This window comes from Ceratotherium simum, chromosome 34 (assembly GCF_057802395.1).
Source record: "Ceratotherium simum simum isolate JZ-2026a chromosome 34, ASM5780239v1, whole genome shotgun sequence".
NCBI classification, from domain to species: Eukaryota; Metazoa; Chordata; class Mammalia; order Perissodactyla; family Rhinocerotidae; genus Ceratotherium; species Ceratotherium simum.
This window is the reverse complement of record NC_141933.1, coordinates 13891354-13907400: the sequence shown is the minus strand read 5'-3', so window position 1 is coordinate 13907400 and position 16047 is coordinate 13891354. Positions and strand designations below refer to the sequence as shown.

Below are 16047 nucleotides of genomic sequence, written 5' to 3'. Positions count from 1 at the left end.
GAAATTAAGAAAACAATCCCATTTACAATTGCATCAAAAGAATAATACACCAAGGAAGAAATTGAAGCAAGGAGGTGAATGATCTGTTCACTGAAAACAATAACACGTTGATGAAAGAAATTGAAGAATATACAAATAAATGGAAAGATATTCCCTGCTTACGGATTGGAAGAAATAGTATTGTAAAATGTCCGTACTACCCAATGAGACCTACAGATTCAATGCAATCCTTATCAAAATACTAATGGCATTTTTCACAAAAATAGAGAACACAATCCTAAAATTTGTGTGGTACCACAAAGGACCCCTAATAGCCAAAACAATCCTGAGAAAGAAGAACAAAGCTGAAGGCACCACACTTAGGATTTCAAAATGTATACTACAAAGCAATAGTAATCAAAACAGTATAATACTGGCATAAAAGCAGATGTATAGACCAATAGAACAGACTCAAGAGCCCAGAAAAAAACCTATGCATATACAGTCAATTAATTTGTGACAAAAAAGCCTAGAATAAACAATGGCGAAAGGACAGTCTCTTCAATAAATGATACTGGTAAAACTAGATAACTGCATGCATAATAATAAAATCAGACCCCTATCTTACACAACTCACAAAATTGACTTGAAATGCATAAACGATTTAAACATAAGAGTGACACCATAAAACTCCTAGATGGGAAAATCTCTTTGACATTGGTCTTGGCAATAATTTTTTGGATATAACACCAAAAGCACAAGGAACAAAAGCAAAAATTAATAAATGGGACTACATCAAGCTAAAAAGCTTTTCTAAAGTAAAAGAAACAATCAACAAATGAAAAGACAACCTACAGAATGGGAGAAAGTATTTGCAGATCATATTTCAGTTAAGGGGTTAATATCCAAAATATGTAAGTAACTCATACAACTCAATAGCAAAAATCAAATAATTGGATTCAGATATGGGCAGAGAAACTAAAAAGATGTTTTTTCAAACAAGACATACAAATGACCCACAGGTACATGAAAAGGTGCTCAACATCTCTAAGCACCAGAGAAATGCAAATCAAAACTACAGTGAGATATCACTTCACACCTGTTGAGATGGCTATCATCAAAAAAACAAGAGATAACAAGTTTGGTGAGTATATGGAGAAAATTAAACTCTTGTGCACTGTTGGTAGAAGCATAAACTGGTACAGCCACTATGGAAAATATTATAGAGATTCCTCAAAAATTTAAAAATAGGACTACCATAAGATGCAGCAATCCCATCTCTGGGTATATATCCAGACTGCCTTTTTTTTTTTTTAATTTTTTTTTTATTTATTTTTTTCCTCCAAAGCCCCAGTAGATAGTTGTATGTATGATATGTATGTATGATATGTATACATACATATGTTGTACGTATGTATGATAGATGCACATCCTTCTAGTTGCTGTACGTGGGACGCGGCCACAGCATGACCAGAGAAGCGGTGAGTCCGTGCATGCCCGGGATCCAACCCGGGCCGCCAGCAGCGGAGCGCGCGCACCCAACCGCTAAGCCACGGGCTGGCCCATGGGTATATATCCAAAGGAAATGAAATTAAGATCTTGAGGAGGTATCAGAACTACCATGTTTATTGCAGCATTATTCACAATATCCAAGATATGAAAACAATTCAAGTGTCCATCAATGGACGAATGGATAAAGAAGATGTGGTGTATATACAACGGAATATCGTCAGTCATGAAATAAAAGAAAATCCTGCCATTTGTGACAATGTGGATGGACCTTGAGGGCATCATGCTAAGAGAAATCAGTCAGACAAAGACAAATACTGTATGATTTAGATTCCACATATATGTGGAATCTAAAAATATGAACTCATAGAAACAGAGAGTGGAATGGTGGTCCCCAGGTGCTAGGGATGGGAAATGGGGAGATGTTGATCAAAGAGTACAAACTGCCAGTTGTAAGATGAATAAATTTTGGGGACCTAATGTACAGCATGGTGATTATAGTTAACAATACTGTAGCAATACTTGAAAGTTGCTAAGAGAGTCAATCTTAAATGATCTCACCACAAAAAAAGAATTGGTAATTACGTGAGGTGATGAAGGTGTTAGCTAACACTAAGATGATAACCATTTTCCCATATATAAATGTATCAAATAACACACTATATACTTTGAACATACACAATGATATATGTCAATGATATCTCAATAAAGCTGGGGAAAAAAAGAATTACCCATCTCAAACACACAACCTGTCTCATGCAGGATTAATCTGTGCAGACTAGTTTACTGTACTAAAGTAAAACATAAAGCAGGTAAATCTAAACCCATCAGCGTTCTGCAAAGAGTGGAAGTGAATTCTGTATAAGATCAAGAAATTCAATAAGTTGGATGAATCTTAAATAATTACTGTAATTTTGTAGACAGCTTTACTAACATACTTATCCAGCCGTAACCGATTTGACAGATTCCATATGAGTGGAGTGTTGGAAACAGGAAAAATGTGCATTCCCCAAACATCATCTAATTCATGTTTCTCTACATGTGGAGACTTAAAGCAACATCATGACACTATAACCAGTCTGGGTATAATTAGAAACTGGACTGGTAGTAAAGGATTTGAGGTCTGATTCTCCTCTAGTTTTTTGGCAATCTAATTGAAACTCATTTGTATATAGTGTCCTCTGAGCCTTACAAGCCATGAAAATTGGACCCTTGTAGTCTCTTGGGCACAGCACTTGGCATGTTTTAACAAAATTCTGATTGAGCTATGGATAAGCAGATAAACTTCCTCTCCTGCTTCTAAATAATTTGGACAGCAATCAAAATGTGTCCATCTGTGTGTGTATGTGTGTTTACAATTTTGCTTGCCTAGGGAACTTCTCAATAACTCCCATTGAAACTTCATCACCCACAGCAGAATCAGGCAGTGACTTCCACTTGCTTGTCCCATATTATTCCCTTTGCAATTCTTATATTACGACTGAGGCTGAGGGGTTTGCGCATAAGACAGGGACACAGCAGAAGTTCATAAAGATGTGCTTCTCTGAATTGGCTCTTGTTCTCCTGAAAGGGGAGTAAAGACACTAAGATATTTAGTCTTCCAAAAGGCTCTGCCTTCAGAAACAAAATTTTCAAGAATTAATATCACCACTGTTCTGCTCTCCTCTGTACCTAATAACACACAATTTGAAGTTGGAGTTTCAGGATCAAAGGAATTAGGTAAAGACATTAAACATTTAGCAAAGGTTAAGGTTATGCATAGTGAAATTGAGATGTCATTATGGATTATGTGTACATAGTTTGACTTTGATATTTTCCAGGTATATTAAATGCTTTAGAGCCAAGATGATCTTCTCGATGACAGAAACAACAAAGGTGGGTGTTAACTATTGGGAAGAGAGATGATATGTTAAGAAGGATTCAGATGTGGTCCATTCAGTGTGAGAGAAGGCATCAGGGCATTTGTTGTGATCCTTTGAGTTGCCTATTGGGGAGGCAGCCTCAGACTAAGGTCAATGTAAGTCAGGGTTCCAGAGCCCCTTTCTGCCAAATCTTAGCTTCAGACAGACTTTATCAAACATTATTGTTATACAAAATTAGACCCTTATCTATAAGATTCAAGGGGGAAATAACCACTGTTTTCCATCCTACTTTCATCTCTTCATTTCCTTCAGCCAAACTTTGATTCAGAATATATTTCATGTGAAAAACAAGAATAACATTAATACTTTCTAAAGGATGGTGGTGAAAATCAAATGAACCAACTTTTCATAACTCTTAACACATGGTAAATGCTCAAAAAAATTAGATTTTGTCACTACTAGAAATCCTGATATCTCCTTTCTTATCTCTTATCCCACCCATGTCTGCCTCTACTTTTCTCATGACATGTTTCATGTTTTACCATTATGTTCATCAATTTATACAAATCATCCACTTCTGTTAGGCTGCAAACAATTTGACAATGGTCCAAATTATCCATATACATTTGAAGATTGCAGTAAGTGTTCACTTGCTAAGTATAGGGTGGAGCAAATAATAATTATAAAATTTCCTAAGAATGATCAATAATGGCCTATAAAAAACAGATGTTATTCCAATGATATCAATGTCTCTCCCTGCTGTGGGATCCCTCCACTCTCTTAGCTTTGATCCACAAAGGGAAAGAGGCAGAGGAGAGTGTGGTTGGTACAGTACTGACCTCCTCTCAGAAGCGGGTCACTACCTCTATTCTCTGCCCAATATACAAGCAAGAATCACATCAGTTATGTAAGGTGAATAAGCTCTAGAGAGTTGCTGTACAACACGATGGCTATACTGTATCACGCACTTAAAAGTTTAAGAAAGTAGCTCTCAGGTTTAAGTGTTTTTATCACAATAGAAGTAATTATAATGATATTCTTAGAGATTTGGATTTACATGTTGTTTCAATCTGTTTCCCAATAATATATTTTATATACTTTAAAATAATTATTAAGCACATCATCGGATTAGTATAAACTAATCACGATAGTGAGTTATCTACATGGAATAATCTGTAATTTTAAGAAATTTGACATAAAACAGCCAAGAGCAAGGAAATTGACTCATGACACGGCAACACTACAATAAGAAACAGAGTGACGGGGCCAGCAAGGATGCGTAGTGGTTAAGACTGCATGGTCTTTAATCCATTTGGAGTTAATTTTTGTGCATGGTGTAAGGTAAGGAAGCAACCTAAGTGCCCATCAAGGGACGAATGGATAAAGAAGCTGTGGTATATATACACAATGGAATACTACTCAGCCATAAGAAACGACGAAATCCAGCCATTTGTGACAACATGGATGGACATTGAGGGTATAATGCAAAGTGAAATGTCAGAGGGAGAAGGTCAAATACCGTATGATTTCCTTCATTAAGTAGTAGATAATAACAACAATAAACAAATACATAGGGACAGAGATTGGATTGGTGGTTAGCAGAGGGGAAGGGGGGAGGGAGGAGGGTGAAAGGGATAATTCGGTACATGTGTGTGGTGATGGGTTGTAATTAGTATTTTGGTGGTGAACATGATGTAGTCCATGCAGAAATAGAAGTACAATGATGTACACCTGAAATTTTTACAATGTTGTAAACCAATGTTACTGCAATAAACAAAAAATTAAAAAAAAAAAAAAAAAAAGACTGCACGGTCTGCTTAGGTGACCCAGGATTGGCAGATTCGGATCCCGGCACAGACCTGTGCACCGCTTATCAAGCCAACCTGTGGCAAGAATGCCACATATAAAGTAGAGGAGGATGGGCTTGGATATTACTCCAGGGCCAAGTTTCCTCAGCAAAAAAAGGATTGGCAACAGACGTTAGCTCAGGGCTAATCTTCCTCACAAAAAAAAAAAAAAGAAAGAAAGAAAGGAACAGAATGACATCCTTTTTTTGCAAGACAAGACCCTGTTGAAGTCAACAGAATATTTGCTAACATAAATATTCAACTTGTAGACTCTGAGTCTACAAAGGCTGGAACCATGTCTTACTTATCTTTGTATTTAATGCTTCAGACAGTTCCTGACATTCAATAAATCTGAGTGAAATAAAAAAAAAAAAACTTAAAAACTAAAACAATTTAATTAAATAAATTATGCAATGTAAACATCACTAAAAATAAGTGTTTATTCTTTTCAAAAATGGTTTTATAGGAAAAGAATTACTGAACGACTTTGCATGTGATAATTTGATTTGATCACCAAATTGATTGCAATCTTAAAAATTTGGACAACTCAACAAACTGCAAGCACCACAGCCACATGAGGAACATTCTGAATTGTATTCTTTGTGCTTAGGAAGAAAACAAAATAAATAGCCAAGTCTCTTCAAATGAAGAAGCTTGAAACAAAAGAGAGAGAAAGAAGATGACTCAATGGAGCTGAAAAACTGCACCAGGGTAAAAGAATTCATTTTCCTTGGCCTAACCCAGAATCAAGAACTGAACCTGATCTTATATCTTTTCCTACTTTGGGTGTATGTCACAACTCTGCTGGGAAACCTCCTCATCATGGTCACTGTGACCTGTGAGTCTCGCCTTCACACCCCCATGTATTTTTTGCTGCGTAATTTATCTATTGCCGACATCTGCTTTTCCTCCATCACAGCTCCCAAGGTTCTGGTGGACCTTCTGTCACAGAAAAAGACCATCTCCTTCAATGGCTGCTTCACCCAGATGTTTTTCTTCCACCTTATTGGGGGGGTGGATGCATGTTCTTTGTCTGTGATGGCATTAGATCTGTATGTGGCCATCTCCAAGCCCCTGCACTATGTGACCATCATGAGTAGGGGGCGATGCACTGCCCTCATTGTGGCCTCCTGGGTGGGGGGCTTTGTCCACTCTATCGTGCTGATTTCTCTGCTGGTGCCTCTTCCCTTCTGTGGATGCAATGTTCTTGACACTTTCTACTGTGATGTCCCCCAGGTCCTCAAACTCGCTTGCACAGACATTTTTATGCTTGAGCTGCTGATGATTTCCAATAGTGGACTGCTCACCACACTGTGGTTTATCTTACTGCTTGTGTCCTACACAGTCATCCTAATGATGCTGAGGTCTCAGGCAGGGGAGGGCAGGAGGAAAGCCGTCTCCACCTGCACCTCACACATCACTGTGGTCACCCTGCACTTTGTGCCCTGCATCTATGTCTATGCACGGCCCTTCTCTGCCCTCCCCACAGATAAGGCCACCACCGTCACCTTCACTGTCATCTCCCCTCTGCTGAACCCCTTGATCTACACTCTGAGGAACCAGGAAATGAAGTCAGCCATGAGGAGTATGAAGAGAAGATTTGTGCCTTCTGACAGGGTATAGACTACTCGCTCACTCCTTCTCACCACCTTTTAACATGTTTCTCCATCAAATAAACTGTATGGACTAAAGGATTTCTGAATAATTTTATATTTCCACTAAGATATACATGACATGCAAAGATTCTGATCAGCATGCGATAATAATGTAAAAGATGGGTTTCATGTTACAAAAGAAAGTAGAGAAATCAAATTGTTAGCTGGAGAGGTGGATATTGCTTTTGCAATACAGCCTTGGAAGAAATAAGAAAATAGAATTGATATACACTCAGACAATTTTATCACGTTGGAACTGTTGTGGGCGTTTTTTTCCTGACTCTGTCGTGGCATAATTGAAAATAAAAGTGGTATATATTTAAGATGCACAACTTGATGTTTTGATATACGTGTGAATTGTGAAATGATCATTGGGAGAAAATGGGTTAGGGTGGGATCTCTCACTGTTATTTATTACAACTACATGGGAATCTCCAATTGTCTAAATAAAATTATCAATAAGAAATTGAAAAACAATATATACTCAGACACTCTGGCTACATTTGCTGTTACCAGGAAGGGAGCTGAGACACGTATTAAAAAATTATGCTGATTGGGCATTGGATTCTATATGGTCTTTCATGAAGTAATCCCATCTTAGTAAGTAAACACATCCAAATTAAGTTCCTCCTCTGATTCTATCATATCAATAAATTAGATAACTATTACTTGAAGATTTTTCCATCTGAACCCCATACTCCAGTGGTTGAGAGCAGTGCCTTATAGTTAGCAGAGCTTGAGTTAGAATATCTACTTCATCAACTGTGAGTTCTGTGACCCCATGCAAGGTCCTTACCTTGACTTTCCTCTGAACCCCAGGCCTGCTGGCCGCTCCTCCTCCACTTTCCCTCAGCACCCTGGGATTAGCTGGACCACAGCACTCAGGGCCTTGTTTCCTATTCCCTGTTTCCTTCTTCCTATCTCCCCCAGTAGGACTATGATTTATTTATTGTATCCTGAGCATGTAGCACAGCAAGCAGAACAAAGAAAGCATTCAAAAATTACTGAATTAAAAAACTCAATGATGAATATCACCTCTCACTCATTTCTGCTCGTCAAATCATTGGAGAATATGGTTTAAAAAAACAATTGATTTGTTGTTATTATTCTCTGTAAACATGACTCCCTAAAAATGCCAGAAACCTATGAAGCTGCTTCAGACTATGCATATACATGCAAAAATGTTGGCATGAAGTGCAAAATGTTACTCAATATATCAGCACAGCTTTTATTTTTTTACATATTATGCTATTTCCAACTGCGGGGAGTTGTTCCACACCCCCCTGATTTATGGGGGTAGATCCTAGATCTTAAAATTTTTGAAATTAGAAAAATGTTCATGTTGTGGTACAAATCTCAGTCCACAGATCAGACATGCAGAGGCCCTGAGGTAGGGATGTGCCCAGAGCATCCAAGAAACAACAAGTAGGCCTTTGTAAGTAGATGAGAGGAAGCAAAGAGGAGAGAAGTAGTAGTTGAGGTCACAGAGATAAGGGGACTATGGGACCAGGCCTTGAGGACCTATTAGATCATTGTGAGGATTTTGACTTTCACATTAAATAAGATGGGATACATTTGGAGGGCTTTGAAGAGAGGAACAGTGATGCATGTTTTAATAGAATTGCAGGGGCTACTGTTATAAATAGACTGAAGAAAGGGAAGGACAAAAACAGAGAGATCAATTAAGAGACTGTTGCAATAGTCCCATGATAGAAATAATGAAGACATCCCTTAGGGTAGTATGGCGGAAGTGGTGAGAATTTCAAAAAACTTTGAAGATCGAGCAAGTGGAATTAGCAGATGGATCCAGTGTGGATTTCCTGGCTACATGTGTATCCTGTGACAACTCCATCATCCACTTTGTTCATCAGCCCATTGAGATCTCCTACACTCTCGCCTACATAACCCCTTCAGGTCTAATGGCTCCTTCCAATACCTGTGTGTCACACTTCAGGAATCACCCTACATGGGTGAAACTGCCTAAGGAAGTTGTTCAGAATCCCTAAGAACAGACAAAAATTTCCCAATAGAAACACTATTAAGAGGAGACATCAGGGGTAAGGTGGAATTCTGGCTAAACTAACCTCACAGGATTCTTGCTGAAGGCAGACCTGGGTGATCAGATACCACTTGGGCAATCGTGGAGGATGAGGAAGGAACCGATTCCATATTGAGGTTGATCAATATGGAGGGTGGGAGATTCTGGCTAAACTGACATAGCACGATTTTTGATAAAATTAGACAACATAGAGACAAGCATGGAGGTCCAAAAGTGGAGGCCTAGTTGAAAAATTCAGGGGATCTTCAGTAGTGTTTGGTCAAGGAGAAAATCTTTGTTGATGCTAGAAAATCTTAGACCAAGGACAAAAAATGTGTTCCTAAGCGTATGTGCCTGAGTAACAACTTAATTGCTCCCACTGAAACCACCTCACTATCAGCAGAATTTTTCCACAGCCACATCCAACTACATTCCCTTTGACAATTCTCACACTAGTCCTGGGATTAAGAAATTGGTAAATATGATGGAGCACTGTGAATCAGTGCATAAGAGTAAAAACTGTATTCCCTGAGTCTGGCGTTTTCCTCATAAATATAGAAGAGAAGCCACTGAAATCAGAGGCCTTTTGAAAGGTATTTAACAGAATTTTCTGAAGCTGAATGATTCCCGAGGTTCGTGTGAACTTATCTAAGATGTTGGAGAAGAAAGTTGGAGATTTTAGGTAAGAAATATAACTCTACATGAGTGTGAACGTCTGTGATGTCTGTGTGTCTATGCACAAGAGTGAGAAAAGAAGAGTGATAAAAACTGAAATTTAGATGTATCATTAGTATTCATAAAGTTTTATTAAAAATAATGTAATAAATATACAAGATGCTGTGTTCCAGGGTGAACCTTCAGTGACAGACAGCACAGAATTTTGTTAATAAGAAACATTAACAAAAAGGATATTGTGGAATGAGAGTCATAGAAATGAGTTCAGTTTGGAATTTGGGGAGAGGCAGCTCTTTTTCTCTAGGATCCCTTAAATTGTGCAAGGAAGAGATTTTTCTCAGGCTTATTTCCTGTAGATGGAACTCCTCAGACTGAAATCTACAGAGGTATTTCTTATGCTAAGTTCAAAACTAGAGAGAAACAAAATAATTCCAACCCTCAAAAAGTTCAAAGAATAGTACAATGAACACCTACATTCCCTTCCTTAGGTTTACAAAGAAATAAAAATTTTGTAGCAATGATTTTCTCTCCTATCTTTCCATGTCTACTTGTTTGCAGCCTTTCTTTCCAGCCAAATTTCTCAATCATGAGCAACTTTTATATATTCAAGTGGTCGTCTAAAACCAGGGCTCCCTTTCTCTACATTTCCATGTGCCTCAAACATAAATGGTCACCTCCTCCATGTAGGTTTCTCCGAGTCTCTTGGTAAGAAATCATCCCTTCCTCACACACAGCTTATCTGTCATTAGAGGGTCCCCATCACTCCCATATTACTATTAGATTTCAATTCTTTTTCCACCGGTTTTGGATTGGGTTCCTTTCTTTCAAATAACCTAGAACTATAACCAGTAAGTGCCCAGCTGGGATTTGAAGAGACTGTGTGATGCCAGAGGCACCCAGGTACCTGCCTGCACACTATTACACCTCTTGGGAGCTTTTTTAGTTTTCCATATTAAGTAGACTTTGGACAAAATTGCACACAGAGAAAAGAAAGTGAGTCAGGTGAAAAGAAATATTTTCATTTGAACTAGAAAACACACCCAAAAAACGGGAGAAGTGACTTTCACCTTTTGTTTCTGACTATGGTAAGAAAAGGGAGATAAATTGCAAAGAAAGAAATTTAGGTCCATTTCAATGATTCACAAAAAAAAGACAGGAATACAAAAGCAATACCATTACATGTTAAGTATACATTTAATATTTTAAGGAACTGACAAACTTGTTTTCAAAAGCGGTCGCACCATTGTACATTCCCACCAGAGTTCCAATTCCTCTACATTTTTGTTAACTCTTGATATGTCCATCTTCTTTATTGTAGCTATTCTAATAGGTGTGTACTGTTGTCTTGTGTGGTTTTCATTTACATTTTCCCAGTGATAAATGATGTTAAGAATCATTTATTGTGCTTATATGCTATCCCTATATCTTCTTGTTGAAGTGTCTGTTCAAACCATTTGCCCCTCTTGTTTTATTGGGTTTTTGTTTCCTTATCAAATTTTCAGAGTTGCTGTCATTCCACTCTTAGATACTTATCCAAGAAAAATAAAACCTATGTCTATACAAAGACCTGTACACTAATGTTCATAGCAGCCTTATGTGTAATAACCAAAAACTAGAAACAACACAAATGTTCATCAACAATTGAATGGATAAACAAAATGTGGTACATCCATATGATTAAAGGGAATAAAATATTGGTACACACAAAAAAATGGATTTATTTTGTGAGTGAAAGAAGGCAGACAAAAAGAGAGTACATATTGTAGAATTCCACTTACAGAAAATGAAAACTAATGGATAGTGACAGAAAGCAGATCAGTGGTTCTCAGAAGAAGGAGGGGCAGAGGGGACATATTTCAAAGTGTCACAAGGACACTGTGGGGGTGATTGATAGGCATGTTAACTATCTTAAATATAGTAATGATGTCTTGCGTGTATGCGTATGTCAAAACTTGTCAAAGTGTACACTTCAACCACATGGCTCTATTGTATATTCAATGATGATGCAATAAAAAAATAACTTTTAGGAAATAAATTCAAAGAATGAAGAGAAGAGAGACTCTGACTCACACTGTTATTTCCACAGCTGAGAGGCTCATCAAGACCCTGGGGTTTTGGTACCTAAAGTCGTTTAAAATGAAGATAGAAACAAAGAAATCCCCATGAGGGAGAATAGAACAATAAAGAATTAATGGCTTTAAAATTTTGTAATTTTCCTAGCATTAAATTTGTGATTTAAAAAAGGAGCAGTGTTTCTGTGAAATCCAGTGCAAAGACAACCATTTTGCAGATAGGAGTTCTTAAACTGTTTAAATGGAGCAACCAGTCTGGAAAAAAAACCACACTTCCGTGGAACCTCAAAGAACCCCAGTCATATCAAATAGGCACTGCCTTATCCACACACCAAACTGCCTCCATTTTTATATCCCTCCTGCCACAAGAGTCCCTCTGTGAATATTTGACATCCACCTGTTTATCTTGGATACTTAGAACTTAAAAGCTCAGGAAAGAAGTCAAGATGACAGCGTAAGCAGACTCTGAACTCACCTCCTTCTGCAGACACAGCCAATTTACAACTACTCGTGGAAAAATTACCCCTAAGACAGAACTGAAAACTGGATAAGAGGAACTCCTGCAACAAAGGGCAATCCTAATTGAGGTGGAAGAGGCAGAAACTCCCTTCTGGAGAGAGAAAAAATGCCACCTTCACAAGCCGCAGCGCCTCACGGCCGCCCGGGAGAAGCCCAAAGGTAAGCAGCCCTCCCTGGAGGAGCGGGACCCTGACCCAGGGAGCGCCTCTGCTGGGGGCATTTTGTGAACCCATCACAATCGAGACGAGTGGCATAATATCTGACTTTGCCTGCTACTAAAACATTGGGGAGTACTCCCAGAAAAGCTGGTTCACAAAGAAATTAAAACCGGCTCCTAAAGGGCCCACGTGCAAACTCACCCGTCTCAGAAAGCAACCTAAAATCACCAGAAAGAAAGGTGCACAGTGCTTTGGTGAAAAGAGACTCACCTGATAGGCCCTGAGTGCCTCTCGGTGAGAGGTGAGACCTCTCAAGGGACTAGGACATTGGCGGGGGCCACTGTTGTGGCCTGGTGTGGGCGTGCTGACACAGATGCCATTGGAGTTCTCCCTGGGGCCTACTAGCCCAGGTCTGCCCCACCCACTAGAGCACCGATTTAATCCAGCTCAGCCAGGGTGGGCAGCCCACCCTAGAGACCGGCCCCACCCAACAACAAGCTCTCAGGCAACTTGTGGGCCTGCATAGATTGGTGACTGGATTCCCTGCAGCCTGGCAACTGAGCCCACTTCAGAGGGGCAGGGTGTGCACAAGGAGAGGGTGGACAGTGTGGGGCGGTAGTGGAGTGTGTGGGGCTTCCGCCGGGGAGAGACTGGGTCGTCATCAGGAGATCGGGGCGTGCACACAAGGCAGGACTGTGTTGACTGTGTGTGTGGACCTGTGGGTGGCAGGGCTTGTCAGCTGCAGAAGACTTGTGCTTGTCAAAGTCCCACATAGGGAGTTTGCCCCACCTTCCAAGCCTGAAACTATAGGGTGCTCCCGTGCCTGAGGCCAGCCCCACCCAGCTGCGATCCTCAGAGAGCTGACAAGAGCCCTAAAGGTTGGAGGCTTATAGCAATTGTAAGCCCCAGAGCTTAACAACCTGCCACACTGGGGGCCTACTCACTTAAAAGAAATACTGCTACACAAATGTGGTATTAGAACTTGCAGCCAACTGTGCTGGGGCTCCCACACCTGATAAAGAGACTGAAGGGCCCACAACAACTACAAGCAGCTGAGCATTACAACAGCTGGCCAGGAGCATAACTCAGCCTCCCTGGGCGCCTACAGGGAAAGCAAACAGGCCACAACAGAAGGACACACGTAGCCCACCTAGGAGTCACCCCTGGAACGTTGAGAACTGAGGGAAGCACACTGGAAGCCTCCTAAGGCATCACTTACATAAGGTCACCTATCTAAGAGCAGGAGACATAGCTGACCTACCTAATATGTAGACACAAGCACAGGGAAAGAGGCAAAATGAGGAGGCAAAGGAATACATTCCAATTAAGGGAACAGGACAAAATCTGAGAAAAGGAACTAAGTGAAACAGAAATGAGCAACCTATCCGACAGAGAGTTCAAACAAAGAGTGTAAAGGATGCTCACTGATCTGGGGAGAAGAATAGATGAACTCAGTGAGAATGTCAACAAAGAAATGGAAGATATAAAAAAGAACCAATCAGAAATGAAGAATACAATACTGCAAATGAAAAATTCACTAGAGGGACTCAAAAGCAGAGTAGAGGATACAGAAGAATGGATCTGCGAGCTGGATGAAAGACTAGAAGAAATTATCCAAGCTGAACAGGTAAAAGAGAAAAGAATTAAAAAGAGTGAGGACAGTCTAAGGGACCTCTGGAACAACAGCAAGCACGCTAACATCCGTGTTATAGGTGTCCCAGAAGGAGAACAGCGAGACAAAGGGGCAGAGAATCTATTTCAAGAAATAATAGATGAAAACTTCCCTAACCTAAGGAAGGAAACAGACATCCAGGTACAGGAAGCACAGAGAGCTCCAAACAAGATAAACCCAAAGAGGCCCACACCAAGAAACATCATAATCAAAATGTCCAGAATTAAAGATAAAGAGAGAATACTAAAAGCCGCAAGAGAAAGTCAAGTTACATACAAGGGAAACCCCATAAGGCTATCAGCTGACTTCTCAGCAGAAACCTTACAGGATAGAAGAGAGAGCCACGATATATTTAAAGTGCTAAAAGGAAAAAACTTACAGCCAAGAATACTCTACCCAGCAAGGTTATCATTCAAAATGGAAGGAGAGATCAAAAATTTCACAGACAAGCAAAAATTAAAGGAGTTTGTCAGCAAGAAACCAGTGCTACAAGAAATGTTAAAGGGACTGATTTAAGGGGAAAAGAGAAGACCACAAATAGGAAAAATTATCTATTTCCATGATAAGAGGGTAATGGATACAAATGCACAAAAAAGAGGTTAGATATGATATCAAAAATATAAAAGGAGGGAGGAGGGGAGTTAAAGAATACAGCTTTCAGACAGAGGTCAAACTAAAGAGTCCATCAATTCTGTATAGAAGACGAAAGGAACAGAGAAGGACTACTGAAACACTCAGAAAAGGAAAGTTAAAAAATGGCAGTAAGTACATACTTATCAATAGCTACTTTAAACATCAATGGACTAAATGCTCCAATTAAAAAGCATAGGGTGGCTGACTGGATAAAGAAACAAGACCCATATATATGCTGCATACAACAGACACACTTCAGACCTAAAGACACTCAAACTGAAAGTGAAGGGATGGAAAAAGATACTCCATGCAAATGGCAATGAAAAGAAAGCTGGGGTAGCAATACTCATATCGGACAACATAGACTTTAAAACAAAAACTGTAAAAAGAGACAAAGAAGGGCATTACATAATGATCAAGGGAACAATCCAACAAGAGGATATAAGACTTGTAAATATCTATGCACCAATGTAGGAGCACCTAAATATATAAAGCAATTATTAAGAGACATAAAAACAGAAATAGACAGTAACACAATAATATTAGGGGACTTGAACACTCCACTTACACCAAAGGATAGATCATCCAAATGGAAGATCAATAAGGAAACATTGGCCTTAAATGACACACTAGAACAGATGGACCTAGTACATATATGCAGAACATTCCATCCAAAAACCGAAGAATACATGTTCTTTTCAAATGCACATGGAACATTCTCCACGATTGATCACATATTAGGCCACAAAACAAGTCTCCATAAATTTAAGAAGATTGAAATAATACCAAGCATCTTTTCTGACCACAATGCTATGAAACTAGAAATCCACTATAGGAAGAAAATCAGAAAAGCCACAAATACGTAGAGATTAAACAAAATGCTACTGAACAATGATTGGGTCAATGAAGAAATCAAATGAGAAATAAAAAAAATACCTGGAGACAAATGAAAATACGACATGCCAGAATTTATGGGATACAGCAAAAGCGGTTCTAAGAGGGAAGTTTATAGCGACACAGGCATATCTCAACAAACAAGAAAAATCTCAAATAAACAATCTAACAATGCACCTAAAGGAACTGGAAAAAGAAGAACAAACGAAGCCCAAAACCAGAAGAAGAAGAGAAATAATAAAAATCAGAGAAGAAATAAATGAAATAGAGACAAAAAAACAACAGAAAAATTAATAAAACCAAGAGCTGGTTCTTTGAAAAGATAAACAAAATTGACAAACCTTTAGCTAGACTCACCAAGAAAAAAAGAGAGAAGGCTCAAATAGGTAAAATCAGAAATGAAAGAAGAGAAATTACAATGGAAACCTCATAAATAGGAAAGATTATAAGAGAATACTATGCAAAGCTATATGCCAACAAATTTGACAATCCAGAAGAAATGGATAAATTCTTAGAATCATAGAACCTTCCAAA

At 39.0% G+C, this 16047-nt stretch overlaps 1 protein-coding gene across 1 annotated transcript; it reads left to right on the top strand.

Moving 5' to 3' along the window:
* Nucleotides 1-5884: 5884 nt before the first annotated feature.
* LOC101404048 (olfactory receptor 4D10-like) lies at nucleotides 5885-6820 on the top strand. Its single transcript, XM_004437415.3, has one exon. It carries the CDS (start codon nucleotides 5885-5887, stop codon nucleotides 6818-6820), a length of 936 nt encoding a protein of 311 aa, XP_004437472.2.
* The last annotated feature ends 9227 nt before the right edge of the window (nucleotides 6821-16047 follow it).